General features: G+C 38.3%; 1 protein-coding gene across 1 annotated transcript; it reads left to right on the forward strand.

Moving 5' to 3' along the window:
• Positions 1 to 9,790: 9,790 nt before the first annotated feature.
• On the forward strand, positions 9,791 to 12,016 carry SMIM30 (small integral membrane protein 30). Its single transcript, XM_033193026.1, has 3 exons — positions 9,791 to 9,887; positions 10,253 to 10,346; positions 11,118 to 12,016. Exon 3 carries the CDS (start codon positions 11,146 to 11,148, stop codon positions 11,323 to 11,325), a length of 180 nt encoding a protein of 59 aa, XP_033048917.1. The 5' UTR covers positions 9,791 to 9,887; positions 10,253 to 10,346; positions 11,118 to 11,145; the 3' UTR covers positions 11,326 to 12,016.
• Positions 12,017 to 27,463: the final 15,447 nt, after the last annotated feature.

The raw sequence follows: 27,463 nt of genomic DNA on the forward strand, positions 1-27,463 counted from the left end.
GCCGGGCAGAAGGCCATGGGAGGGTTCCTGGTCTCCATTACAGCCCATAGGGCTCTAATAGGTGGCAGCTCCAGGCCAGAGACACTTTCTGGAAGGATTCTGATGGGAAAGTGCCTGGACCTCATGCAGCACTTCCCTCTACTAGGTGCTGCCAACCCTGGGTTTGAGTCAGGTCTCAGGCACAGTGAGGCATCTGATGTCTTAGAGAAGTAGAGCCAACTTTGAAAACTGACCTGGAAAGTTATCATTATTAAAGGTTTGATTTCATTCACCATGACCTTGTCCAGGGTGATGGCATGTGACCTGTGCATTCACATGGGGCCCTGCACTTAGAAGACTAACAGGTCCGGTTTAATGCTCTTCTATACCTGTCTAGAAATCCTTACTTTTGACCAAGAAGTCCCACATTTTCATTTTGTATTGGGCCTAGAAAATGTACCCAGTTCTGGCCTGTCCTTTATTAAGGCCACATTTAGACAAAATAATTGCCAACTTAACAGGAGGACTGAATCAGCCATTCACCACTGTGCAGGTGTTTGTGTGTGGGGTGTGTGGGTCTGTGTGTGTGTGTGTCTGTGTGTGTGTGTTTACAGAAACTGAAAAAATGTTTTGGGGCTTTTTGTCTTTTTTTGTTTGTTTGTTTTTCGTTTTGTTTTGTTTTTGAGACAGAATCTCACTCTGTCGCCCAGGCTGGAGTGCAATGGTGTGACCGAGGCTCACTGCAAGCCCCACCTCCCAGGTTCACACCATTCTCCTGCCTCAGCCTCCCGAGTAGCTGGGACTACAGGCATCTGCCACCATGCCCAGCTAATTTTTTGTATGTTTAGTAGAGACGGGGTTTCACCGTGTTAGCCAGGACGGTCTCAATCTCCTGACCTCGTGATACACTCACCTCAGTCTCCCAAAGTGCTGGGATTACAGGCATGAGCCATCACACCCAGCCTTTTGTCTTTTAAGCAGAGAGTTGCTTTAAAACTTATAAAATACTTCATCAAGATATTAAAGGATAGGAAATGTTAACATAAACATTCAATGTCTAACATTCACTTGAGATCAACCAGAAAATAAAAGAAGACTATCTTTGAATATATAGTCTAAATCAGGAGAAAATATTACATATTTAAAGAAAATCTATAAAACACACATCGTTATAAGAACACTTGTCTCTCACTAGACAATGTAGGCCAGCACTCTACTTCAATCTGGAAAATAGTTGCACTGTTACTTCCTAATATTGCTCATGCCACATAACACTTCTCATTACCATAAAACAAACCATGCAGGCTCCATACTAGTGAGGAAAAGTGGCTAAGGCTGAAAACTTTCGAGATTTTGGAAGAACACTTGTATAGGGAGACCTAAGGCCTAATTCTGGTACTGCAATTGTGTAACCGAGGGCCTGACAAGATCCCAGCAGATGTAGTTTCTTATGGAAGCACCAAAACTGTGGCTAGAATATCCTATTTTAATCCCAACTGAAAGCAAAAGAAATGTTTGACACTTGGGGTTAAAAGAAAATGATTGAGAAGAGTCAACGTAGCCCTCCTCCCACTGTTGTGCTACAACAAGGGAGGAACACAACAATAGCCTGCTCGCTTCTGAACTTTACTAGTCATTGCAGTCTCTCCTGTCTACTGATTATTGTTTCATTTACAAACGAGAAACATTTTATATAATCCAGTACTGATCACATATTTAATCTTTAACTGTGTTTTTCTTTTTCAGGTTTTTGCTGCCCTGAATAGCTGAGCATCTAGAGAATGTGATAGGCAGTGTCAACGTGATTTCAGATCTTTACACTATACATATTTTGGTACCCACATGCTAAAAAGTCAAATATACTTTGATTTTCAATGCTTAAGGGATTTACTCACTCAAAAATTAAATTAAAATAGCTCATCTCCCAGAAAAACAGAACTTGTTTAGAATAGGAAGAAATAGGAAAACCTACTTTGGCCTAAAATTGAACCATCCAGAAATGTATGCTACAATGACTTTATATACACTAGACTGTTGAGATCATTCTGACTCATGGCAAAAAAAGCATTTTGTAGGTTTTCCATTAGAAATCCACTTTCAGGATATATCACATTCAAAAGCTTGATCAACCTTATATCTTGATCCTCTGATATAAACCTTTGCTGGTATAAATAAAATATACAGAACTCATTTTTCATCTGTTCACCATAGCCTACATGATATTTTATGAAATTAGTATCAATTACACAGACTAATATTAAAACATTAACAATATTAAGAATCTATCATATATATTTAGGTATATATAAATGTTAACAAAATATTAACCGAAGTTTTCAGAAATAGAAAAAAGTCTTGTTTTTCTCCTAGTTTCAAATAAAGAAATATAGAAATTCTTAAATAGTAAAAATAAAGACTTTGGAAAGATAAATAACAGTGTCTCAGAGACTCTTAAAACAGGCCCTTGTAATGAGTACCAGACAACTAGCACATGACTTGTGGGTGGGTGGGAGGAGGAGATAAAGAGAATCAGAGAATACCAGGTTCACAAGGAAGCTTCAAGGACATCTAATACGACTATCTTTTTGAAGTCTGAATCCTTTCTACAACATCCTAGCCAAGTGTTCATTAAGCCACCCTTCTGACTGATCAAGAATTCACTGCTCACTGAGGCAGCCAATTCCCTCGTAGAACATTAGAAGAGCTTTTTTTTTTCTATCAAGCTAAAAACATGCCCATTACTTTCCCCCACTGGCCATCTAGAACACGTCCAATTTCTTTCTTCTATGGCCTTTCCTATGGGATGAGCCACTGAAAATGGCAGACATTCTCATTGAGTCTTCTCATTTACATCCCATGGTTTTTCAACTATGTTCTTCAACTAATGAGTTTAATCTCATCACTATACTGTTAATATCCAGTTTGTTAATGTTTCTATTAAAATAGGAACTCATAAGAGAACAGCAAACTGCTGGACATAGCCCACACTGGAAATAGCAAAGCAAAGCTTCCCTCCCTCTTCCAGATAATTCACATCAATTCCTGCAGCCAAAGATCATAGTCACTGTTTTGGTGGCTGTCACACATGTTGATGCAAACTGAGCTTTATGTTGGCTAAAATCTTAAAACCTCAAAGTCTTAATTTTTAACTTATTCAATAAGTATTTGTGGATTGTCACTATATGGGTATTATAATACTAAGGAGAGTATGAGAAATCAGTGTGATATAACCAAAAGAGATAGGATTCTGGGTCCAAGCCCCACTTTATCCAGCTGTATCTATGTAGGAAGAACACTTGTTAGAGCTACTTAATTTTCATAATAGGATAATTATCTCACTACTTTCATAATAGCATAACTATCTCTCTGTTCCAAAGCATATGGATGGGCCCTCAGCCAGCCATTTAGAATACTAGCACTCCAGGATATCCAGTTCTCTTCCAAATACCTACAGAGAGAAGAAATGTTCAGGGAAGATAGGTCCAACACCTTACAAATTCAATGTTTGGTTAATGTTGTCACCAGAAATGTATATATTGGGAACCCACAACACAACGCCTTTCTGATCAATTTTATTGAGTCACATTTACTACTTTGTCCTAATCTTTGACAGAGGTTGTTATGAGAAATAACCACATAAAATTCATAACCACATTGTTATTTTTTATAACTGAGGTACTGTCCATTTTGTTACTCAGAGTCCTTCTCAGTGCTAGGAAAGGCTTTGTTCTCCTCAAGGAATCAGATGGTTCTAATTTTTAATGATGGAAATCATTAGAATGGTTTTACATATTTAAAAAATTAAATCTTAAAGACAGTGCCGGGCGCGGTGGCTCATGCCTGTAATCCCAGCACTTTGGGAGGCCAAGGCGGGCAGATCATGAGGTCAGGAGATCGAGACCATCCTGGCTAACACGGTGAAACCCTGTCTCTACTAAAATTACAAAAATTAGCCGGGCGTGGTGGCGGGTGCCTGAAGTCCCAGCTACTCTGGAGGCTGAGACAGGAGAATGGCGTGAACCCGGGAGGCGGAGCTTGCAGTGAATCGAGATCATGGCCACTGCACTCCAGCCTGGGCAACAGAGTGAGACTCTGTCTCAAAAAAAAAAAAGTCTTAAAGACAGAAATGAAAGGCTACAAGAAATGATACGAAAAAATGTTATTTGACACATATACGAAGAGTAAAAAGTATTTGTATTTTCCACTTCATCAATAACTGAAAAGGGATCCATGAAAGCAAGATGAATAATTCTAACTGGGTCTTGTTAAATGCATAATTAACTTAACATCAGGCTAATGTCATTCAGTTGCCCGTATATCACCTCTTCCCAAATAATCAGCCTCCATAAAATGGCAAAGGCTCTAAGATCAAATGAACCTAAGAACTACCAGGAGAACTTGTTTTAAAGTTTTGCATTTTAAAATAAACTCCCCATGTAATTGGGATGCAAGTGAAACACGAAACACACTTTGGGAATGCTCTTCCAGGACCAATTTTGGATAACTTGAATAAACTCTGTCACTCTTCCCTGGATCCTCTACTGTCTGTATAGGTCCCTTTTAATGTCTGGTCACCAAAGATACGTAGGGTATTCTACTAAGGAGTTACTGAAGCAGGCCAGATGAAAGGATTATGTCCCTTCCCTTATATAGCCATCACATTCACTTTCATATGTTCACGAGTGTTGACAGGCATGCTCACAAAAGCAGTGCTTCATTCTGGCTGTCAGATTGAGGTCAATTACTTATTTTGACTCTCCTGAGAAACGAGAGCTTAAAATGCATTAAAATGAGTCCAAATCAAAATCAAATGAAACTATAGTGTTGTACAGGACTTTTTCCTCAATTGAACCGGTTGCAATCTTTTTAATATAACCTATTCCACCTTTAAAACAAAGAATTTGACTTTAAAGTTACATGGAAAATCTGGCAACCTCCTTGAGTAAATTTATTCTTGCAGAAAGTAAGATCTTTTGTCATTTTAAAAATTATAAAGATTTTTAATTCAAACAACATTACTTTAGAGTATTTACAGACAAGTAGTCTGTTGTCTTAATGGTCTCAGGGAATAGATTTATAAACAATCAAAATATTATAAGCAAGAGTAAAGAAACTTTACTATTGCCGCTTGGCTCACCATTTCATAGATAAATAAATCATTCCGTGACAAGGAAACTGATGTTTATAACATAAAGTGTTCTACCTGGACCACCTATGTGATTTAGCCAGAGAAATAAATTTAGAAACTAAAAGTGATTGATCACTTACAATTTGTCAACTGGAAATTCACAGTAAATGTCTACATAAAAGGTTCAAGTACTCATTCAAGCTTCCAGAATCAATTTAAAAGTAATCACATCCTAGATACTGCTAACCAATAAATTCTAGCCTTATATACACTGCAACATGTCTAAATTGACTCAAAAAGACATTATCAAATGAACAAAGTGAAATATCCAAAGTGTAAATTCAGTTTCTCAAACAGAATGATTTTACTCAAAAAATGGCGAGACAGAAATTTCATAAGTCTTTCAATTCAAGGGAAATCAGGCTAAGACTGGTCAGGGAAAGATTCACTCTCCTAAGCTATTTGCATTTTCTATCCAGCATGTCTTTAATTTTATAAATTTCTTGCTGTTTGTTTCCATGGTTACCAGCTTTTAATCATAATGAGCACCTGGTCTATACAGGGGAATTAATGTTTCCCTGTGAAATGCACATACTGAATTGTTAGTAACCTCTCTACATTTTTGCAAGGACTAGTTTAAGCTCTTGACCTCTAGCAAATATTTTCTTTTTTTTAACTTTTATTTGAGGTTTGGGGATACATGTGCAGATTTGTTACATAGGTAACCATGTGTCATGGGGGTTTGTTGTACATATTCTTTCATCACCCAGCTATTAAGCTCAATACCCAATAGTTATCTTTTCTTCTTGCAAAGATTTTCAAAGGGTGTCTTTAACTTTCTTTTTGAATTTTGTATATTATATGGACTTCAGTTATTTCATGATAATTGAAATTTTCCAACATTTCACAATGTATATTGACAGGGAACATCTATGCTCCCTGTCAGTATGTGTGCTTTTGAGCCTGGGTCAGATATACTGTAATTTTTTTAAAAACACTTTTTTGTGCATATTTATTAAATCTCAGTCAAAATCCACTGATAAATTAGGTGAACACTGGCATCCCCTCATTCCCCAAACTAGGGCCTAGAGGGAAGTACACAAGCACCAGCAACCCCTCCATTAGTCAACATGATTAGGCTTCCTAAGTGACATTAGAACATCTTATTTCAAAGAAAATTAAAATGGTTTTTGATCCTGTGGACATTTTCCACATAGCAATATGTGGACAATGACTAAAAGTATAGAGTTTGTCGTATTTCCTGGATATATACCACTCAGTAGTTATGTGACCTGGCGTAAATTACTTAACTATGCCTCAATTTCTTCATCAGAGAATGATAATAGTATCCAGTTCACAGGATTATTTTAAGGAGTAGAGGGGCTTATATTTGTTAATGTGTGGAATAGTTACTGGTGTACATTAGTCACTATTTTAAGTGTTTGTTAAATATAAATGTCAATCTGACCCTATGCAGCATGAAACCCTGTTTTCTAAGAAAATCTTTTTTTCCATAATAAATGTTTGTTCATCCTCTCATGATATAAGCTAATTCTGATTTTAAATTTCCTTGTGTAGCACTTTATAAATACTATATGATCAGCTACTTCCATCTCTAAAAATCTAGTCTGTTGCCAATAATAGTGGCACTTACACTGACCACACTGAGCCACTTTACATGTCACCTCATTTAATCTGCATTAACAACCCTGTGAAGATTGGTGATCCCCTTATTACAGATGAGAAAACTCAAGTTTCAAGAAGTTAGATAATTTGCACAGGTTTACAGAGCTAAAAAGTGGCAGAGGTAAATTTGGAATCAACCTCTGATGATCCCCAAACCCTGCCTTAATCAGTCCATTACCATGGATAAAGTGCTAGATAGATAACATAACAACTTTTCAAAACTAGAACTTTGTCACATCCAGTAATTTTTAACCTACTCCAAGAAGGTCAGAAATATAAGTAAAAGTGGAATCTGTCGTGCCTATGAGTGGGGTCTCTCTACTGCCCCATCCTCCACAAGTTTGCGCGTATGATTGATTCCCCCAGACAACTGATGTTCACTGGTGGGAGGAAGGACCATATACATAATGGGCTCTAGGTGGTGCCTGGAACTGCGCCCAAAATGACCTTTTGCACCTCTCCCATACACTTCCGTAAATGCTAGTACAAGAGGTATTTAGCCTCAGTAGACATTCTCTGCAGTAGTTGAACAGCTCTGGAAAGTGTAGCTTATCTCATCCTTTTGGCTTAATGAGTAGTTAGTTCTAACATTCTCAGTGATTAATGTCCTATTAATTATGGGAAATACTGACTGGGTCCAGGTTGGTCTTTTTTAATTGTGAAGCTCCAGTAAAATATTTTGACTCACTTGGCTTGGGTCAATTGCTAATGAGGAAGTCTGGGTTTTATAAATTCCCTGACATACACCAGTCATTGCAAAATCCTGATATTGGTCTGTCCTGCATCCTCTGATGGATCCCAGAGGTGCCTTCCTTCAGGGTCTACTAAAAAAAATGAGCAGAAGCTACTTCTTTTTTTTTTTTTTTTTTCCTGAAATCATTTCTGAGTAACATCTGATAGAAAATTTTGCTCTCCACTGCTCAGTTAAGTAACTAAAGTTCTTTAAGTATCATTGATGCCACTGATCTCTATTTTAGTAAAGGATGATGTAGGCACAGATTTGTTTGAATCAAAAGACTAAATTCTGGATTCTATAACCCTAGACACTTAATGTCAAAAGAACAACTACATAGAAGACTGTAGAAGCATTCACACAGCTTGGGAAAAATGGGAGTGTAGCATTGCTTCAGAAAATTGGTGTTTCACATTGCTACCAGAGATGTTCACAGGCAGCACTTGTGGTTGGTCGATGCTGGACACAGCAGCAGCTGCTCATCTATCATCGCCTTTTTCAGAAGAGAGACCACACATGTGCAACATGGCAGTTATTATCCCGGTCAGCAATCTAGCCAAAATATCTAATCAGGTTTACAGCTAGGAAATAACAGTTCACTGAGACAGAGTGAAGGCATGTTAAAAATCACACAGTAGGAGCAGGTCAAAGAAGTGAAGGAGATATCGTATTCTTGGTACTCCAGAAATTAATCCTTGCAACTACATCAGCTAATATTGGAACCTCGAGATCAACATGGAACCCGAGATCGACATTTCCAAATATAATATATATCACAAACTAATAGAAACCATTATAACTTAAAGAGAAAGTATCTTGCCACTTACAGACTCTTTAAACTTAAAAGCAAACCAGTATCTTTAATGTTGACATGCCTAGAAACAAGTCTGTAGCAATACTAACTTTAAAGTAGTCTCTGCTGACTTTGGCTAACTAAAATAAACACATAAGGAAAAATAAACATGTAGGGAAAAACAAAATGTTCACAGTAGGATATAGAGAATATTTTGGAAGTCATAAAAATATAGCTCCTATTCCAAATATAATCGATTACAAAGGCACAAAAGTAGCTCAAAACAAAGGATGCAATGAACGAAACCTTGTTAAAATAATCAAGGTTAGAGAAACAATGCTGACGTTATTGTGCAGTTATTCTCAGATTTCCAATTTTCTAGTCACCTTGGTTTGGTTTATTTGGCACCTCTTGGTCTCTCATAAGATCATGTTGGCACATTTATCTAATCAAATCATTATTATTATTAGGCAACATTACTGAGCACCTGCTGGGTGCCTGTTAGGAGCCAAGAATATAAATCTTCGCTAGAGAGACTAGGAACGTGGAAGAAAAAGGATAACTGACAACACAAGAATACCTGCTAATTATGGGCATTGAACTGAATGTACCTGCATTATCTAACAGACTGAACCACGGGACTTTCAGATCAGGCAGGTGGCTTCACACCCAACCCTCATCATTAATAATTTATAATGTGAGGACAGCAAATAAATTTTCAAATCAGTGAATATGAAAGAGTTCAGAAGATCAGATGACTACAAAGGTTCAGGTAGGAGTTCACAGTTATTAGACTATTGAAAGAGCGTCTTTCAGAAAGGTTACGACTTACATATACAAATAACTAATTCTTGTTTTATGATTTAAAAGCAGTATTTTTACATTTTTTCATAAATATGTAGGGACATTCGGGGCAGAGGTTTCCCAAAAACACAGCTGGGAAGGAATCACCGCAGTGCACTCTTGAATAGATTGTCACTTTAGGACCTGAATCCTGAGAGATCTTCTGCAATAGGGCTAAATCCATTTTTCCTAAACCTTTTTTTGACTACAAATGTTTTTAAACCTTTTATGATATGCCTTATTAACCGCGCTTTTTCCCCATTGAAAAAAATTAATAAATGGCATATGGTTCATTAGGAAGATGGTGACAGAGATTTCCTGCTTCAGAAACGTTGGAAGCCGCTGGTTTAAAAGCATCCGGAACAGAGGGCTCTACTCGGCTTCTCTCCCCGCTGTGTCATTTCAGTCGAGGAAAAAGACAGAATTACAAGTGCGCCTTACAGACTCAACAGGGTAGAAAACTTGCTATCATTTCTTTTATTTTGAAGTGAGCTTTTATATAAACACACGAAACCATCCATTTAACAGTAAAACCGGGCAGTTAAAGGAAACCCCGCACGTTCGCGACTCTTAGCCTCCGCTACAGCGTGACCGTCACGCCCACTGCCACTTACAGGGGAAACGCGCCGGGCCATAATGGGAGTCGGCGGCGGCAGGGATTGTGGGAAATGTAGTTTGGAGACTCCGCCCTCCTCGCCATTCCTGTAATGGCTGCTTCCTGGAAGGTAATGTACGAACTCGTCTCCGACGGATACTTAGGTTGCACCAGTGTATTTGTAAAACAGGAGCAAATATGGGCGTTGCCGGGCCAAAGTAGGAATTCTTTTTCAAATCTTAATATCAAGTCCTGAAATGAACTTATCTCTCTGTTCTGTTTCTTTTTACCTTGTGTGGGTGAACTGACCAACTTTTAAGTCTAGTTCCTTGTTGGACAGACTGTTTTCTCTCCTCATTACCTATCCCTTTACCGTCCATATGGCCTCCACGCTCTACACTGACTCTAGCTGCCTCTTTAAAATAATAATAGTAATAATAATTAATTTTTAAATCCTTCTCTCCGCCCCCTCCCCACCCCCCATGCTAATAATAGGTCGTGTCACGTGGAACCTCTTAATCTCAGCATCCGGAGCTCCAGGAAGGGAAAATTTCAAGTCAGATAGAATTCTATATATACCATTTCTTTGGTAAGTCTTATTAATTCCCCACAACTTCGCAGAGTTATATGTTGTGTGACTTTTGCCAAATTTGTCTGCATTTCCTGGATGGGAGAGACCCTGAGAAAATGTATAATTTTTACCCACTGGGATATTTTAAGTTTCCAAGTTAGTGGCTCGTGCATTTTTTCTTTTTTTCTTAATTCTGAACTCCTGTTCAATTTTTGTTTGGTTGATGCACAAGGTGTTGGCATTATCGTGGAAAATTCCTGGGATTAGATTGTTATGAGATAGGGAGATGAGCCTCAAGTTACTGTCTTTAACGTCCCTCTGTTTTTCTACCTCTAAGATGAGGAGATGGATTGGAAATGATTCATAAAGTATCCAAAAGATTGGCTGGCCTGTTATTTGTCATGTGTTCATTTTGTCATTTGAAAAGGGAGGAATTGGCCGGGCGCGGTGGCTCAAGCCTGTAATCCCAGCACTTTGGGAGGCCGAGACGGGCGGATCACGAGGTCAGGAGCTCGAGACCATCCTGGCTAACACGGTGAAACCCCGTCTCTACTAAAAATACAAAAACTAGCCGGGCGAGGTGGCGGGCGCCTGTAGTCCCAGCTACTTGGGAGGCTGAGGCAGGAGAATGGCGTAAACCCGGGAGGCGGAGCTTGCAGTGAGCTGAGATCCGGCCACTGCACTCCAGCCCGGGCGACAGAGCGAGACTCCGCCTCAAAAAAAAAAAAAAAAAAAAGAAAAGGGAGGAATTTTTAATGGTTCCTTTTTGTTTCCATGCTTAATTTCTAGGACCCTTCAGCCTCAAGATTCCAACATCATGACCTCAGTTTCAACACAGTTGTCCTTAGTCCTCATTTCACTGCTTTTGGTGCTGCCTGTTGTGGAAGCAGTAGAAGCCGGTGATGCAATCGCCCTTTTGTTAGGTGTGGTTCTCAGCATTACAGGCATTTGTGCCTGCTTGGGGGTATATGCACGAAAGAGAAATGGACAAATGTGACTTTGAAAGGCCTACTGAGTCAGACCTCACCTTGAAAACCTTTGTGCTATAGAGGCTAAACCTGAGCTCTGGTGTGTGAAAGCTTCCAAGAATCAGTAAATAAGGGAGTTTCACATTTTTCATTGTTTCCATGAAATGGGAACAAACATACATTTATAAATGGAAAAAAAAAATGTTTTCTTTCCAACAAATAATGCACAGAAAAAATGCAGCCTATAATTTGCTAGTTAGAAAGGAGGTCAAAGAAGTAAAATGGCTGAAATTTACATAAGTAATATTTCATAATCTTAGAATTCTCTCAAAGCGTGTGAAATAGGAAGAAGGAAGTTCTTGCCCAGAATCTTAGGAAATCACCACTGTTCGGTTATAATCACTGCCTCCTGAATCGTTGAGGAGTCTTTTCTCCTGTTTTTTATTAGATTTTTGTTTTGTTGTCTCCTAAGTTAATATTATATTTAGATATCAGAGAGTCAGCCAAAAAGGAAAACTTTTATCTCTGGGGAAAAAAAATTTAGAAACGTGTATTCAGTGTATCTAATACTGAAATGCAGAAAAAATCTAATGTTAAAAAAAAAAAAACTATAGACATTGACATGGAAGAGATTTAATGTTTTGAAAAAACTTTATATTAACTGAGTAACATCCTCCTGATGAGAAGTACTATATTAAATATAAACCCATTATGCTATAAGTTAATGTGTCGTGTCCATTTCTTATTTGGGGCTGTTTGTATCCATTGCGGATTTTTATATGAGCTAAGTGGAGAAGGGGAGGATGCCTTCTGTTAACTGATTGCGGTAGCTTGAAGAGACATTATCAGTGACAAATGAGAACTGGGCAGCATTAAGGTCAGAGAAGCCCCTGATAGAAAATCTAGAAATACAGAAGGAAAATGAAATGGCCTGGCCGGGCACAGTGGCTCAAGCCTGTAATCCCAGCACTTTGGGAGGCCGAGACGGGCGGATCACGAGGTCAGCAGATCGAGACCATCCTGGCTAACACGGTGAAACCCTGTCTCTACTAAAAAATACGAAAAACTAGCCGGGCGAGGTGGTGGGCGCCTGTAGTCCCAGCTACTTGGGAGGCTGAGGCAGGAGAATGGCTTAAACCCGGGAGGCGGAACTTGCAGTGAGCTGAGATCAGGCCACTGCACTCTAGCCTGGGCGACAGAGCGAGACTCCGTCTCAAAAAAAGAAAATGAGGCCGGGCGCGGTGGCTCAAGCCTGTAATCCCAGCACTTTGGGAGGCCGAGACGGGTGGATCACGAGGTCAGGAGATCGAGACCATCCTGGCTAACACGGTGAAACCCCGTCTCTACTAAAAAAATACAAAAAAACTAGCCAGGCGATGTGGCGGGCGCCTGTAGTCCCAGTTACTCGGGAGGCTGAGGCAGGAGAATGGCGTAAACCCGGGAGGCGGAGCTTGCAGTGAGCTGAGATCCGGCCACTGCACTCCAGCCCAGGCGACAGAGCGAGACTCCGTCTCAAAAAAAAAAAAAAAAGAAAAGAAAATGAAGTGGCCTAAACTGATTTGCATGCCAGCCAAATGAAATATCCTCTCTGGCCTAGCTACTTAAAGTGTCTTCAAGCCAGCAACATCACCTAGGACTTGTTAGAAATGCAGAATCTCAGGCCCCACCCAGACCAATTGGATCAGGAACAGCATTTGTTTCCAAAGCCCAAGTTAATTTGTATGGCACGTTACGGATTTAAGAAGACTGCCAACTTGCTTGAGCCCAAGAATCATTCCAAGCACATGATAAGACTTCATTTTCCTGATCTTTCTCCTGGTTGTATAGCTGTGGGATGGGTCCGGGAACTCCATGGCTAACAAGGGTCCTCAGTGATTCATTTGATTCTCAAGTTGTAGCCAGCATAAAATAGTATAAGGAAATCAAACTTTCGGGTCACACTGGAGGTAAGTAGTGAAATTTTTTCCTAAATTGCATTTTCCAATCTCTAGCTCTCCAGATGACATTGGGAGCCTCAATTTGTATCCAAAAACAGACACCAGCAACCTAAAATCCTGTTTATGGTGCAATTCTAGCGTGAGCTGACCTGGCTTGCCTGCAAGTTTTAGTTAAACGGTACAAGGAGTGAAGAAGGATCACAGAATAAAGACATGAAAACTGAATGCACTTGTTTTTGTCACAGCTGTTTTGATTTTTTGCTAGAGGAAGCACTAACATTCTCTATTCAAATTAATTGGCAGTTAAACATTACGTAATTAATAGAGCTTGATTGTATATGCATTTTTTGTGTGTGTTTTAAAGAAGGAAAAAGGAATGATGCAAGTTATAGAGCAACTGTCATCTCTTATACACCAGCCCATTGGTGCTGACGTAGAAAGGCTGCTGCTCCTTCCTTGCACGTCAGCTTTTCCATTGGGATGGGAGAAATCAAACCTAAAGTACATTTTAAATCACAGTGCAGTAGTCATTTAGTCACCTCCAGCTACTATTTTTAAAATGTTCAAAATAAGACTACAGGCAAACATTCTTTAGTCAACGTGTATTTCCAAAAGTGCCTAGGAGGAATTAGAAAACTGCCATTTCCCTATTTTCCCCTTAAAAGTAGAGAATTGTCTGAGGTGGCATGCAGGAATTTTGACGGATATGATGGGGAACACCTCCTCTAAAAATAGCCTCATTTCTCATCTATTTAGGTTGGATAATATGGCTTTGCTTGAAAAGAACAGAACCCTTATGGTGGCTCTTAACCTTTTTAGGCCACCAGTTCCTTTGAGAATCTGATGAAAGCTATCATCTTTTTCTCTAGGAAAATTCCCATGCATGCTGACATTTTTAGATTAATTTCAGAGCTGAAGCCCATCCAGGATCTTTCTAATTCTAAAATTCCTTGATTTTCTATGAGGGATAACACCTGCTGTGGAGCAGTTACAGCAAGAATGGGATTAGCAAATGTTCTGATGCCCAGCACAATTTGTAGATATCTAGTAAATGCTCTGTGCATGTTAGCTCACTGAGTTAAGTTAAAAATAGTTGAAATCAAGTGAAGAATTTAAGGTCCTTGCCAATACTTATATTTCTTTTCTCTGTAGTTTTAATGTAACCAGCCTATTTCCCTAATGCTAAAAATCAGTACATTTCCTGCATCATTTCTCTCTTAACTGCTTTCATAACTCTTCTTTGTCGTTTTTAGAAGTTTGTGGAAGTTTGTGATGTATCTCGGCATGGATATCTTTGGGTTTATCCTGTTTGGAGTTCACTTGGTATCTGAGACTTACAGTTTTATGCTTTTTTCCCAAATTTAGGAAATTTTGAGCCATTATTTCTTTTTACAAAAATTTCGCTCCACCTTCATTCTCCTTTTCTTCTAGGACTCCAGGGACCTGATGTTAGATCTTTTTGTTATAGTCTGATGCATACCTAAGGCTGTATTTATTTTTTCAGTCTTTTTTTTCTCTTGTTCAGATTGGGTAATTTCTAGTATTATATCCTTAAGTTCACTGTTTTTGCTGTTGTATTTTTAGTTCAAAACTTTCCATTTTGTTCTTTGTATCTTGTGTTTCTTTGTGGAGACCTGTTTTTTCATTTGTCTCAAGCATATTTGTGATTGCTCACTGAAGCAGCTTTTCATGGCTGCTTAAATGCTTGATAATCCTAATATCTCTGTCACCTCGTTGTTTAGCATCTGTTGATTGTCTTCTCATTCAAGTTGAGATCTTCCCGGTTCTTAGTATGATGATGACGTCTGGACATTTTGGTTATTATATTTAAAAGGCTGTGGCTCTTATTTAAATTTTGTATTTTAACAGTCATCTGACACCACTCACTCCTTCGTAGGAAGGGAGGATGCCTTATTCTTCCTGCCAGATGCAGGTGGAAGCCTCATGACTGCTCCTCCTATGCCCTCCACTGACACTGGTGATAGGTTGCCTTGTTACCACCAGGTGGGAGTGGAGTCCAGGCTCCCCATATGGTCTTCATGGGTACCCAGGGTAGAAGAGGAAGGTTCTTACTATCAACTGGTGAGGATGAAAGTGCCAGCTCCCCACCCAACCTTCTGTTATACAACCCTCAGTGGAGAGCCTGGAACATCTACAGCCTGGTGAAAGTGGAGGTCTTGGCACTCCACTTAGCCTTTGCTGATGGTGGAAGTGAGGCTACAATCCTAAAAGTTTTCTGTTTCACTAAGCTGCACCTTTCCTATACCTTTAAATACTGGAGAGAATGGTCTTGTTTGTTTTCCACCACCCCCCCCCTTTTTTTTTCGGTCTAAGCTCGTTGGCCTTTCTGGGCTACCAGCTTCTCCAGTTCTCAATCTGAAACAGGGAGAAAAAAAGAAAAAAACCAGCGAACACACCACTTTGTTGTTCCTTTGCTCTTGAGGTACCCTGCTGTTGTGCCTTCTTTCTGCCTTTCAGAATCATGTTTGTTTTATACATAATGTCCAGAGTTTTTAGCTATGTTTAGTGGGAGGAAAAGGAAAAAAGATGTCTACTCCATCTTCCTAGAAGTATAAGTCCTCTTGGTGCATATATAAGGACTGAATTTTCTGAGATACTCCAGAGATGGAGAGATAAAACACCAGGAAAATTACTACTTCAAGGTATTTTACTCACAGACTTTTGTCCCGTCTTTTCCCACATCCACCTTCCCCTCTTCACCCATCCAACATACTATTTATTCCTACCTTAACCCGATAGTCTCAGCTAGGGAGTGAGACTACCCATCAAGAAATGCAGGGACATAGATGAAGTTTGAGAAAATGGGCTGTATTCATATTTTGTCTCAGCATTGAGACTGCAAGTGGGAGCTTCTTGAAAAACTGATGTGATACCAATTGTGCCAACTAGCCAGGTCCAGGAAATCTCAGAAGCTACACCTCACATGCACCTGTGTCCTGCTGGGCTTTCTAGCTCTGTAGAAGCTTATCAAATGCCATTTCCAACCTTGGATATAGGAATGGTTTGCAGCTATAATGCCTGCAGCACATAATGAATGGAGGAGAATTTTCTGCATATGACCCATCTCCCATCCAGAGGCTCTCATAACAGTCTCTTCAGTGATACTGTAGTAGAGGCTAAGGATCCAAGCTATGGAATTTTAACAGACCTCCATCAATTAAAATGTAATAATGGGCAAGTCCCTTAATTTCTTTTAAATTTGTGTCTCCCTGTCTGTTAGTTGAATGTAATAATAGTATTTCTCTACTTCACCTCCTAGGTAGATGAGAAATATCTAAGGTAGTGTATGTGGAAGGGTTGGCTTGCTGTATGCTATTATTTTTCGTAGTATTTAGATATATTTCCTAAACAGAAGGGGAAAAAACTTTACAAGCATCAATTTTGAATTTTTAAAGAGGATATCTTAAAAGTTAATATGAACAAATCCTATATCAAACTTTACTTTTAATTTTGACATTTTCCCAAGTCCTAACAGGCCCTTGAAGATGATACTCAGTCTTTGTTTTTTCTTACTATAGTCCTTCCCAACACACACAGTTCTAGCTTACAAATTGATAAAGCTCAAAGACATCTATGAAAAAAAGAAGATTCGACTACCCTAAAATTTTTTTAAATCTTCTTGTTTGTACCTCATGCTCTCAAAGGGGAAACAAAGGAAAGAAAATAATTGATTCTTTTTTAATGATTCTTAATGTGTTAACCATGGGTTCCTTCCTAAGTAGCATAACAGAAGCTTAGAACAACTGCCCAAGTCATTTAAGGAAATGCAAGGAATTTGGTTTTTCCTGTTCAGGAAAATAGCAGATTTGGTCCATATTCCACCAAGAAAAATAGTGACAAATCTCATCTCATTAGAAGTCATGAAATTATAAACTACATATAATGTGTTTAATGTTTGTTTCCTATGGTGGGGAATAGAGAGAATTTACTAATCCCCGATGTGATTATAGGGCCAAATCAATAAATAAATTTGCACAATAGCGTGTTTTTTTTTCTAATTTTCAGTAACTTAATTTTTCTAAGTACTTCTATAACTGACTAATATACATCTAACATCTAAATGCAAAATGCAAAAGACCAGAAAAATATATGATCGCTGCAAAAAAAAGATAATGTGGTTTAATTTCTCATTGATTTGTAAGTATCAGAGCTAAAGCACTCTTCTCACACATATTTCCACTGGATCCATTTTATATGGGTGATTAAAATTTTGAAAATATTAGTTGGCACTTCATAATATGAAATGATATTATGAAATTTTATATACAAGAGGGTTAATTATTTTTAAAGGGCTAATCATGTAGCACTTTGTTAAACATAGGGATTATAAATACTGTATTTCTCAATATTAATCAAGATAATTATGCTCTGGATAAATGTGCATAAATCACTTAAAAAAATTTAGAAGCAGGCATGATCACCAAGAACAGAAACTATACCATTTTCTATTTCAGATGATTTATCACAACAACTCTTTTATTCTGCCACAGAAATTACCAGGGCATTTCAATACCAACATCAAACAGTTTTATGGCCCCTAAATGACATGTGCTAACTTTAACTTGTTTACTCAACAGTTTCTGAGACATAACCAGTACTCTTTAGAAAGAAAAATATTTATCAACTGTCAGGCAAATGATCTTGAGCCAATAATTTAACCTCCATAACTTTTTCATCTGTACAATTTTTTGTCAGTAATTTTTCTAAGAGGTTTCCTATTGATAGAATTTGGTGACTTCATAAGAAGAGTTTTTCCTAATTTCAAAAATAATAAGGTATAATGTGTTTAAAAATATTGTAATCCATTTTCAGTTGCCAGCAATGAGGAACTGATTTTTTCTTCGAACTCCTTGGTGACAGTAGTCTAGTCATTTAGTACATTTTTGGATATCAATTCAGTGAAGCAAGGAGGGGCAGCTCATTTTCTGTACTGAGCAAGTGTGATTAGGGATTGTCTCAAAAAGGAAGAATGAAAACAAACCATAGCCCTGCTACTCTCACTCACAGCAAACAACCCATCTGCTAATTGATGTTGACCCAGCTCTATTCATGAATAAACAACCTTTTGGTTTCATAGGCTTGGTCTTTTCTGGCAGCATCAGTGAGACTCAGGTCATAGATACCATCTTCCCAGTGACCAAGATAGACACTTGAGAGGATGGGTGGCACACATCACACTCCCCTCTAATGTACCTCTTAAGTCCTGTGGAATCCACCTCCAAATTATCCCTAGGATTCACCCACTTCTGTCCATCCCTGTGGCTCCTACCCATGTAGACCATCATGAGGATGTGGATGACATCCACAGCACCCCCCAGCTGGTCTTCCAGCCTCCTGTATTACTCTGTTCTCGCCCTGCTATAAAGAACTGCCTGAGACTGGGTACTTCATGAAGAAAAGAGGTTTAATTGACAGCTCTGCAGGCTGTACCAGAAGCATGGCTAGGAGGCCTCAGTAAACTTACAATCGAGGCAGAAGATGAAGGGGAAGCAAGCACGTCTTACCATGGTGGAGCAGGAGAGAGGAAAAGAGTAAATGGGGAAGTGCTACACACTTTTAAACGACCAGTGCTCATGAGAACTCACTATCGTGAGAACAGCAAGAGGGAAATCCACCTCTATGATCCAACCACCTCCCACCAAGTCCTTCCCCCATTTGGGGATTACAATTCAACATTAGATTTGACTGGGAGCACAGAGCCAAACCATATCACCTCCCATCTTACCCCTCTGCAATCTTTTCTAAACACAACTGCGATGAACTTCATAAAACAAATCTGATCCCATCTCAAACTCTTTAAGGGATTTCCTGTTTCTATGACTTTTCTAGCCTTAAGAAAGCACTGTTTGATCTGCCCATATTCCCTCCCTTTATTTCTCCAGTCTCATCTATGTCTGTGATCACTACCCTACCTTGCATTAAACATTTTTCACTTTCTAGAAAGCACCAGGTAAGTTCTCTCTCTTGGTCTCATCTTCCTTTTACCTTCTATTTCTTCCTTCTCCTTCCCCTCTCACTGTCTGTTATTCTCCTCACTTCTCCCCATCTCTGTGTCTACATGGGTCTTTCTCTGCCTGGAGTAGTTTTTCCAGTTCACCTAGGTTATTCCTACCTCTCTAGGCTTGAACAACACTTTTTTAGGACAACTTCCCTGACCCTGTCTTAGTCACATGCCCCACTGTATGCTCATATAGCATTCTTCACCTCTCTTAACAGGTACATATCATACTGTATTGGAATTCCTGTTACTTATCTTTAAACACCCTCACCCTATCTCAGGATTCTAAGCTCTGTGAGTGCACACACTGAGTCTCTAATTCACTGTATTTCACCTTCCAGCATAACTCCCGGTATGTAGAATTTGCTCACCCAATTCTTATAGAATAATTTGTGATATAAAGTTAATGTAGCCCAGGATCCACAGTGGATCATGACATCCTCCCAGTAAGCCTGGCTGTGCCCACACTGTCATCAGTAAAGCTCTCCCAATCTTTAAGATGTTGCATGGGACAGGCCTGAGATTCTTTGTGATATGTATCATTTTCTTGGACAATAAATTATATTTATAAAACATGATTTTAATAAATATTAAGATATAGTCTAGTTAGTTGAGTTAAATGATTATATATACTATTTATAAAAGCTTGCATTGCATGGACATATTTAATGCTCTGTATAACATTTAGTTCAGAAATGATACATCATTTTGAATGATGAACCATAGGATGATCTTCTTTGCCCTCTCTCATTCTCTTACTCATACTATACTCCAGCAACAACAGACTGCCTGCATTGGCAAAATCAAATGTCTTGCCATGCTTTCATGCTCATGGAACATTTACAAATGTTGCTTTCTTCATGAAACCTTTTCAAAAAGGAGTTAATGATATCCATCCACCAGAGTTCACAGTGCATTGTTTTTACCTGTTTTACTGTATTTCATGCAACCCTTTTTCACTGCTAGCGGTACTGTCCCCTCCCTTCCCATTCACCCCCATGTCTGTTGCCTATATCTTAAATGTATTAAAATCATCTTTTTATCTTTTTATCATCTTTTATCATTGCAAGTACTAACAGTCAACTAAAAGAGGTTTCAATAAATATTTGTTTTTGCATTAAATTTAGTTCCTAAAACATCCCGAAGAACAGATTAATAGAGTAGCATTAAATAAACAAGTCTCTATGCTGACAGAGATATAATATTAAAGCTAATATTACTGCTTTTTAATAACACTGCAGGTTTGGAGCTTCCATTTTACATACAGTGTTACCTCTGTCTTTCTGAAAGCTGTTGGCAACTCAAATTTACTCTGAGTGTTATCCATTGAAAAACATCTGTTATGAAGTAATCACAAGACAGTTTTCAACATATTGTAGTCTTAGAGAATGCTATCATAGGTGATCTCAAAGCCCATATTTCATTCAGGTGAAGGCTGTATCAGAAAAAAAGGAAAGAAAAGATACCTGGAGCCCAAACTACTTCTTCATTTTCAAAGATGACTCTCTCAAATAAAGAGCCTCAAATAGAATTCCACTTCTCACCCTCAGTCATGGTGAATGGACTATAGCCAAACCGTGATTCCACTCTGCTGTTGTGTTGGGGCTTTCACCCAGGCCCTATGACTTTCTGAAATCAGTTCAGTGTCCAGGTTTGATGGCAGGTACAAGAAACATTAAAAGTCACTTTTTAGAAATCAACTGGTTCATTCAAATGTTTAGGCCTCTTAAAAGATAGTCCTCTTAGAGAAAAGTGAACTTTATTGATGCTGCCATTATTTAAAGCATATTTGGAATTCATATTTGGGCTATGGCATGCCCTTTCAAATACTTCCAATAAAAAGAAATCTTCATGTTTGAGCACTTGGCTTTTGGAATGAGCCAGAAGTAATTCAGAGCTGAGCCCTGTATGTGAATGAGGTGAGTGAAAAATAGAGCAACCACTTGTGAGCTAATTATCCAATTGAAAGAGAGCTCTGAGCTTCATTTATACCTAGATACTAAGGACTGGGGAGGTTAAATTACTTGGAGAGGTAGAATTACATCATTTGATAAAATAAATGATGACTTCAAAATAACAAAAACAAATTTTTTCTGTAACTTATAAACCAAATTAAATGATTATTACACTATCTAATGTGTTGCTTTTTAACTAAAAATTTATAACATTAGATAATAATTAGTATATATGGTAATGATATATAGATGACATTAGATAATGATATGGTATATATGGTAATGATATATAGATGACATTAGATAATATCAGAATGACCCATACCTTACCTGTCCTCAGCAAAACTGTTTTCACTCTTCCAAGCCACTTTCCACATGCATAAATTTAATGAAACTGGATTGTAGCATGCATACCATTTTGTCTTCTAGTTTTGTTTGTCTGTTTAACATGGAAGTGTTTCATGGATATTTTAACAATCAAGTAATATTCTACCCCTTATATTTACCATTACTTATTCCAAAACAATTCAAAAACAATTTAATAATTCTGGACACGCCAATGGTATTTAACATCTTGTCATTATTGATAATACTATACTATACTATATATATAGTATAGTATATATATTATACTATACTATAATAAGCAAAATAGATAACTTTTACCAAGTACCAAAAATATATTCATATCCTTTGAACCTGTGGTTTTAGCCTAGAAATTGACTTTTATATATTAATTCTTACATTATAAGTATTCAGTTGCAAATATATACATAAAAATACATCTAATGTGTCTTTTGTCCTGATCTTCTAAAGAAGCAAGTTTTCCAACATGGCGGATAACTGAGGTGACTATATACTACTGTACCAGAAATGCTAGAAGTCTGGGTTTATAAAAGACATTCTGAATTCTAGGTGTGGAAAGAAAAGTTTCTATCCAGGGAGAGAGAGTAACAAACCCCCTGTTAGAGAAAAAGTTCAGAGTCACTGTGCACTTTTATAATAAGCAGTTCATAAGAGGGATCAAAAAAAGATTCAGCATATTTAGTGAAAGAAGTATTATATGGTCTTGAATATTCATTTTCAAGATTATTCTTATTGTTTTCATACTTAAAATTAAAACATTATTTGTCCAGTGATCTCTACATTTTTTGTTAGTGGTCCATACTGATGATAGCTATCAAGAAGTGACAGAAGTTTATGGCTATGAAAGTCTGTGATATAATTAAAACAGCACTAAACAAGGAGTCAAAACCATAAGAATCCCAGTTCTGGCTATGCTGCAAACAGGCTGTAGGGCACCAGGAGAATCACTCACAAGTTATTTGGGGACTCATTTTCTTAAAGAAAAATATAAATAAGTAGAAATGGTCTACCCAAAACACCTTCGCTGCTGAGCACTTAAAACTAGAATTCCCCTTTGAAGGAAGATGAGCAAGACGAAGGAAGGCTCAGGCAAACAGAATACCCAGAAGTGGGGCCACCCTTGAAAAGCTGCAGGAACAGTTTCCTGATAGATGATATGACTTAAGGAAAGCCATCAGGAAACACCCTAAACACAAATGCCTAAGTTCTATACACTCTCCAGTACTTTTGTGATACCTGCAATTCCATGATTAATGGTGCCTCTTCTGGGTCTTGCAGGCCTAGAGGTCTTCTGGCTCTTGATATTGAATGCTAATATGACTTTGGGGTCAGTCTACACATTAAACTAAAAATAAAAACCTCCAAATGGAACTCCAAAGTGGGATTAAACACCTGATACTGGGTTTAGAGAGAGGAATGAAGGATAAAATTACCAGAAGTGGGGAGAAGGGACTTGGATGGTCAATGCACCAAAAATACATAGAAAATTATTCCATGTGAGAAAAGTTGGTCCTACCTAAAGGAAGGTTAAAGTTTTGCTTTATAGCCCGTTAAATTAATCATGCCAGCCTAATAGCAATATTCTTAAAAATGGAAAACTTGTCTTTCTTGTTTTGTGTTTTTCTTGAACACCCAAGATAAAGCATTTAATGCAATACACATTCAACAAACATTTGTAGTCTGACTTAAGAACTCTGTCCACAGAAAAAGCCCAAATGGTTTAGATGACAAAACAAAAGATGTCATAGGAAAAAATATAATATACTTTGGCAGCCTGACAAAAATTAAGTAGAAATAAAATAAAATTCATATTAGAAGCATTACCATAAAAATATAAAATGAAAGCAAGGAAAAGGAAAGAGCACTCATGCTTTTGTACAAAGATGGACATCTCCAGTTTGTTTATATTTTTGTTTTTTCCATATAATGCTGGCATAAAGTGGTTGCTATAGCAGTTTTTTTATTTGTATAAATTTAAGGGGCACAAGTGCAGTTTTGTTAAATGGATACCTTGTATAGTGGTGAACCCCAGGCTTTTAGTATTACCAGTACCTGAACAGTGTAAATTCTACCCAATAGATAACTTCTCATCCCTCAACTCCCTCTCATCCTACCAACTTTTGGAGTCTCCAGTGGCTTTGATTCCACTCTGTATGTTCATGTGTAGCTCCCAGTTATAAGTGAGAACATGAGGTATTTGGCTTTCTGTTTCTGAGTCATTTCACTTAAGATAACGGCCTCCAGTTCCACCCATGCTGCTGCAAAAGACATTTCTTTCTTTTCTATGGCTGAGTAGAATTCCATTATATATATATATATATATATATATATATACACACACACATACACACACACACAAACACATATGTACACACACACATACACACACACCCCTTATTCCAATATGGAGGATAACATGTATTTATATATACATATATTACATGCATGCACACACACCACATTTTCTTTATCCAATCATCTTTTGATGGACACTAAGGATGATTCCATGACTTGCTATTGTGGATAGTGCTGCCATCGATATATGAGGGCAGATGTCTTTTTGATATAATTTATTTTCCTTTGAGTAGATACCCAGTAGTGGGGTTGCTGGATTGAATGGTAGTTCTATTTTTAGCTATCTGAGAAATCTCCATACTGTTTTCCTTGAAGGTTGTACAAGCAACTCAACTCAACAGCAACAACAACAACAAAAAACAATCTCATTAAAAAGTGGGCAAAGGACACGAGTAGACATTTTCCAAAAGAACATACAAATGGCCAAAAAGCATAGGAAAAGATTCCTGGCATCACCAATCATCAGAGAAATGCAAATTAAAACCACAACGAGATACACAATGAGATACCATCTTACACCAGTCAGGATGGCTATTATTAAAAAATCAAAAATAACAAATATTGGCGATTATGAGGAGAAAAAGAAATGATTTTTTTTTTTTTTTTTTTGAGACAAGAGTCTCACCCTCTCACCCAGGATGGAGTGCAGTGGCACCATCTCGGCTCACTGCAACCTCCACCTCCTGGGTTCAAGCAATTCTCCTGCCTCAGCCTCCTGAGTAGCTGGGATTACAGGTGTGCACCACCACCACACCGGCTGTTTTTTTTTTTTTTTTTTTTTATCTTCATTAGAGACAGCGTTTCACTATTTTGGCCAGGCTGGGCTTGAACTCCTGACCTTGTGATCTGCTCACCTTGGTCTCCCAAAATGCTGGGATTACAGGCGTGAACCACCACTTTTTACACTGTTGTTGGTAATGTAAATTAGTACAATCTCTATAGGTTTTTGTTTTGTTTTGTTTTGTTTTGTTTTTGTAAATGACAGTACTCCCACTCCAAAGAAAAGATCCCCCTTCCTCTTTGGGCTTCAGTATACTCAAATGACATGACTTAAAAATTAAAGGAAGGACGGGGAGAGGGAGGAAGAGAGGAAATTATTCTATTGAAGGAATCTGGTCATTTTAAAGATCTTTTACTACAAAAAAAATTATATAGATAAAATGTATTTTCGCTTATGCTTTTGTGGCTAAAGCAAGAAAAAAATACATTTTTGCAGTTGAAATTCATGCTGCTTTAATTGAAGTTGTCCAGCTGTACATAATCCTTCTTTATTTATCTGGCACATCCTCTCTGAGACTAAAACTTTCCCTCCTGACTCTTTACTGTCTGAACTCCCATCCCCCGGAAATCAATTCATTTGAATACGTATTTGTTGAGCAAGATATGGTTTCACTGAAATTAACTCACCAGCAAAGCGGCTCTTGGGAAGGAAAACAGAGAGTTGGACTGGAGAGGAAAAAAAGTGCAAGGGTAAAGAAAACTTCATATTCCTGTTCACTTGAAAAGACAGAAGGGCTGCCTGCACTTTCCTGCTCTCCATGTCTACACTTGGTTCAACACTCCTGTTGTCCCACCCTTCCCAGCAGGCTATTGCCTCCCCTGTCTTTGAACCATGTTTGTGTCCTACAAAATTCATATGTTGAAATTCTAACTCTTAATGTGATTTTATTAGCAGGTGGAGACTTTGAGAGGTGATTAGGGAGTACCTAACCCTCATGAATGGGATTAGTGCCCTTATAAAAAGAGGAAGCAAGGGATCTCTCTCTTCTGATCTCTCTCTCTCTCTCCTCTCTACCATGTGAGTACACAATGAGAAGACCACCTCTACAACCAGGAAGAGGGCCCTCACCACACGTTGAATTGGCCAGCATCTTGGTCTTGGACTTCCCAGGCTACAGAACTGTGAGAAATAAATTTCTGTTGTTTAGCCACTCCATCTGTGGTATTCTGTTATAGCAGCCCATCTAGCTCCCTCTGACTCTACCACTCCAAAACACACACACGCTCAAACACACACACTTTTCTGATTTAGTAGTAATAATGGTGTCAAACATTTACTGAACGTTTGATGTGCAAGTATTGTGCTAAATGTTTTATAAACCTGATTGTCCCCTTCAATCCTCACCGTAAACCAGTAAGTTAAGTACTACTGTAACTGAAATGCAGGTTCAGTCCCTTGCCACTTGTGGAGTCCAATTAACAAGAGCAAGGTCTATTATTTTAAAAGTAACTTTTTATTTCAAAGCTAGTTTAGGGGAAGAGGTACAGGCTTCCTGCCTTAATGTACTGCTTTGCTTTTGGAGCAGGAAGTGAGTGCTTTTAAAAGGGGCTGTGGCGTGAATGGCATGCAGGAGAGGAAGCAAGCAGAAGGGGGTCCACTTGACTCTCTTTGGTGCTTTATCTACCAGGCAGTGAGTTGGCATCTTTGTGGGCAGAACTAGGTTGGAAACGTGTTTAAAACTCTCCAGGTGGGAGAGATTTTTGTAGTGGGCATACTTTGGGTTGCAAATTAACTGTTAACTCTTGAGGCAACTGTGTGGCAGGTGAGAGTTCTGCTCTGGAGCTTCTAAGCATATAGATGCAGTCGCCCTGTAAGGAGTGTCTGGTGAAGGGGAGGTAAAAGGTTATAACTGCATTTCTAAAGAGCTAATTAGGCAGTGGGGAGCAGGAGAAAATGGGGAAAGGAGAAAATAAGAGAAAAATAATTTTAAAAGAACTCATTCTGGCTTTTCTTAGAAAAATAGGGCTACTCAGTTACACTACTTTAGCTCAATATTACCAACAGAAAACTCAGGCACAAAAAGTATATGATCTCCCCAACATCACACAGCTAGCAAGTAGTAGAGACAAAGTTTGAAACAAGGCTGTCTCCAGAGCTTGTGGATTTTTCTCCTTCCCATATGCAAAAGCTTGGGGAGAGGGAAGAAAATCTTTGCCTGATCCTACCATCCAATTAAGCCATTTTCCAATTTTCTTTCCTTCAGCCAGTGTACACCAACTGTTTATACACTGACTACTTGTTCTTTCTTCTCCTTCCTTTTAATTCATTCATCTTGCTATTCATTCATTTAGCTGCGTTAATATATGAGCTGCTGGAGATACAAGGATAGAAAAGCCACAGTACATATTTTCAAGGTACTTATAACGTAGAGGGAAGAGAAAGACCCTTACAAATACTACAAGGTATGATACATTGCATGCCATAAAAGATATATATAAACACACTTAGGGAAGTACTGAGAAGCAAACAGTTAACTGAATAAAGATGAAGCACTGCCTGACTTTCTCTGTTACAAGGAGCACACGTGATAGGACCATTGAAAAGGCCTTTCCCTAATTCGTTTATGTTGTGGCCTCCTCAAGGACTTGACTCTGTTGATTATCTTCTTAGAACTACCTGCTCCTTTTGTCTTCTGTAGTATTGCATTGTCTTACCCATTTATTTATATAATGAGTATTTACTGAGCACCTATTCAATGTCAGACACTATTCTAGGCACTGGTAGTACATAAACCACCTTTCTTTCTTTCTCTTT

The sequence above is a fragment of the Trachypithecus francoisi genome, unplaced genomic scaffold (genome assembly GCF_009764315.1).
Source record: "Trachypithecus francoisi isolate TF-2019V2 unplaced genomic scaffold, Tfra_2.0 Lachesis_group4, whole genome shotgun sequence".
Taxonomy (NCBI): domain Eukaryota; kingdom Metazoa; phylum Chordata; class Mammalia; order Primates; family Cercopithecidae; genus Trachypithecus; species Trachypithecus francoisi.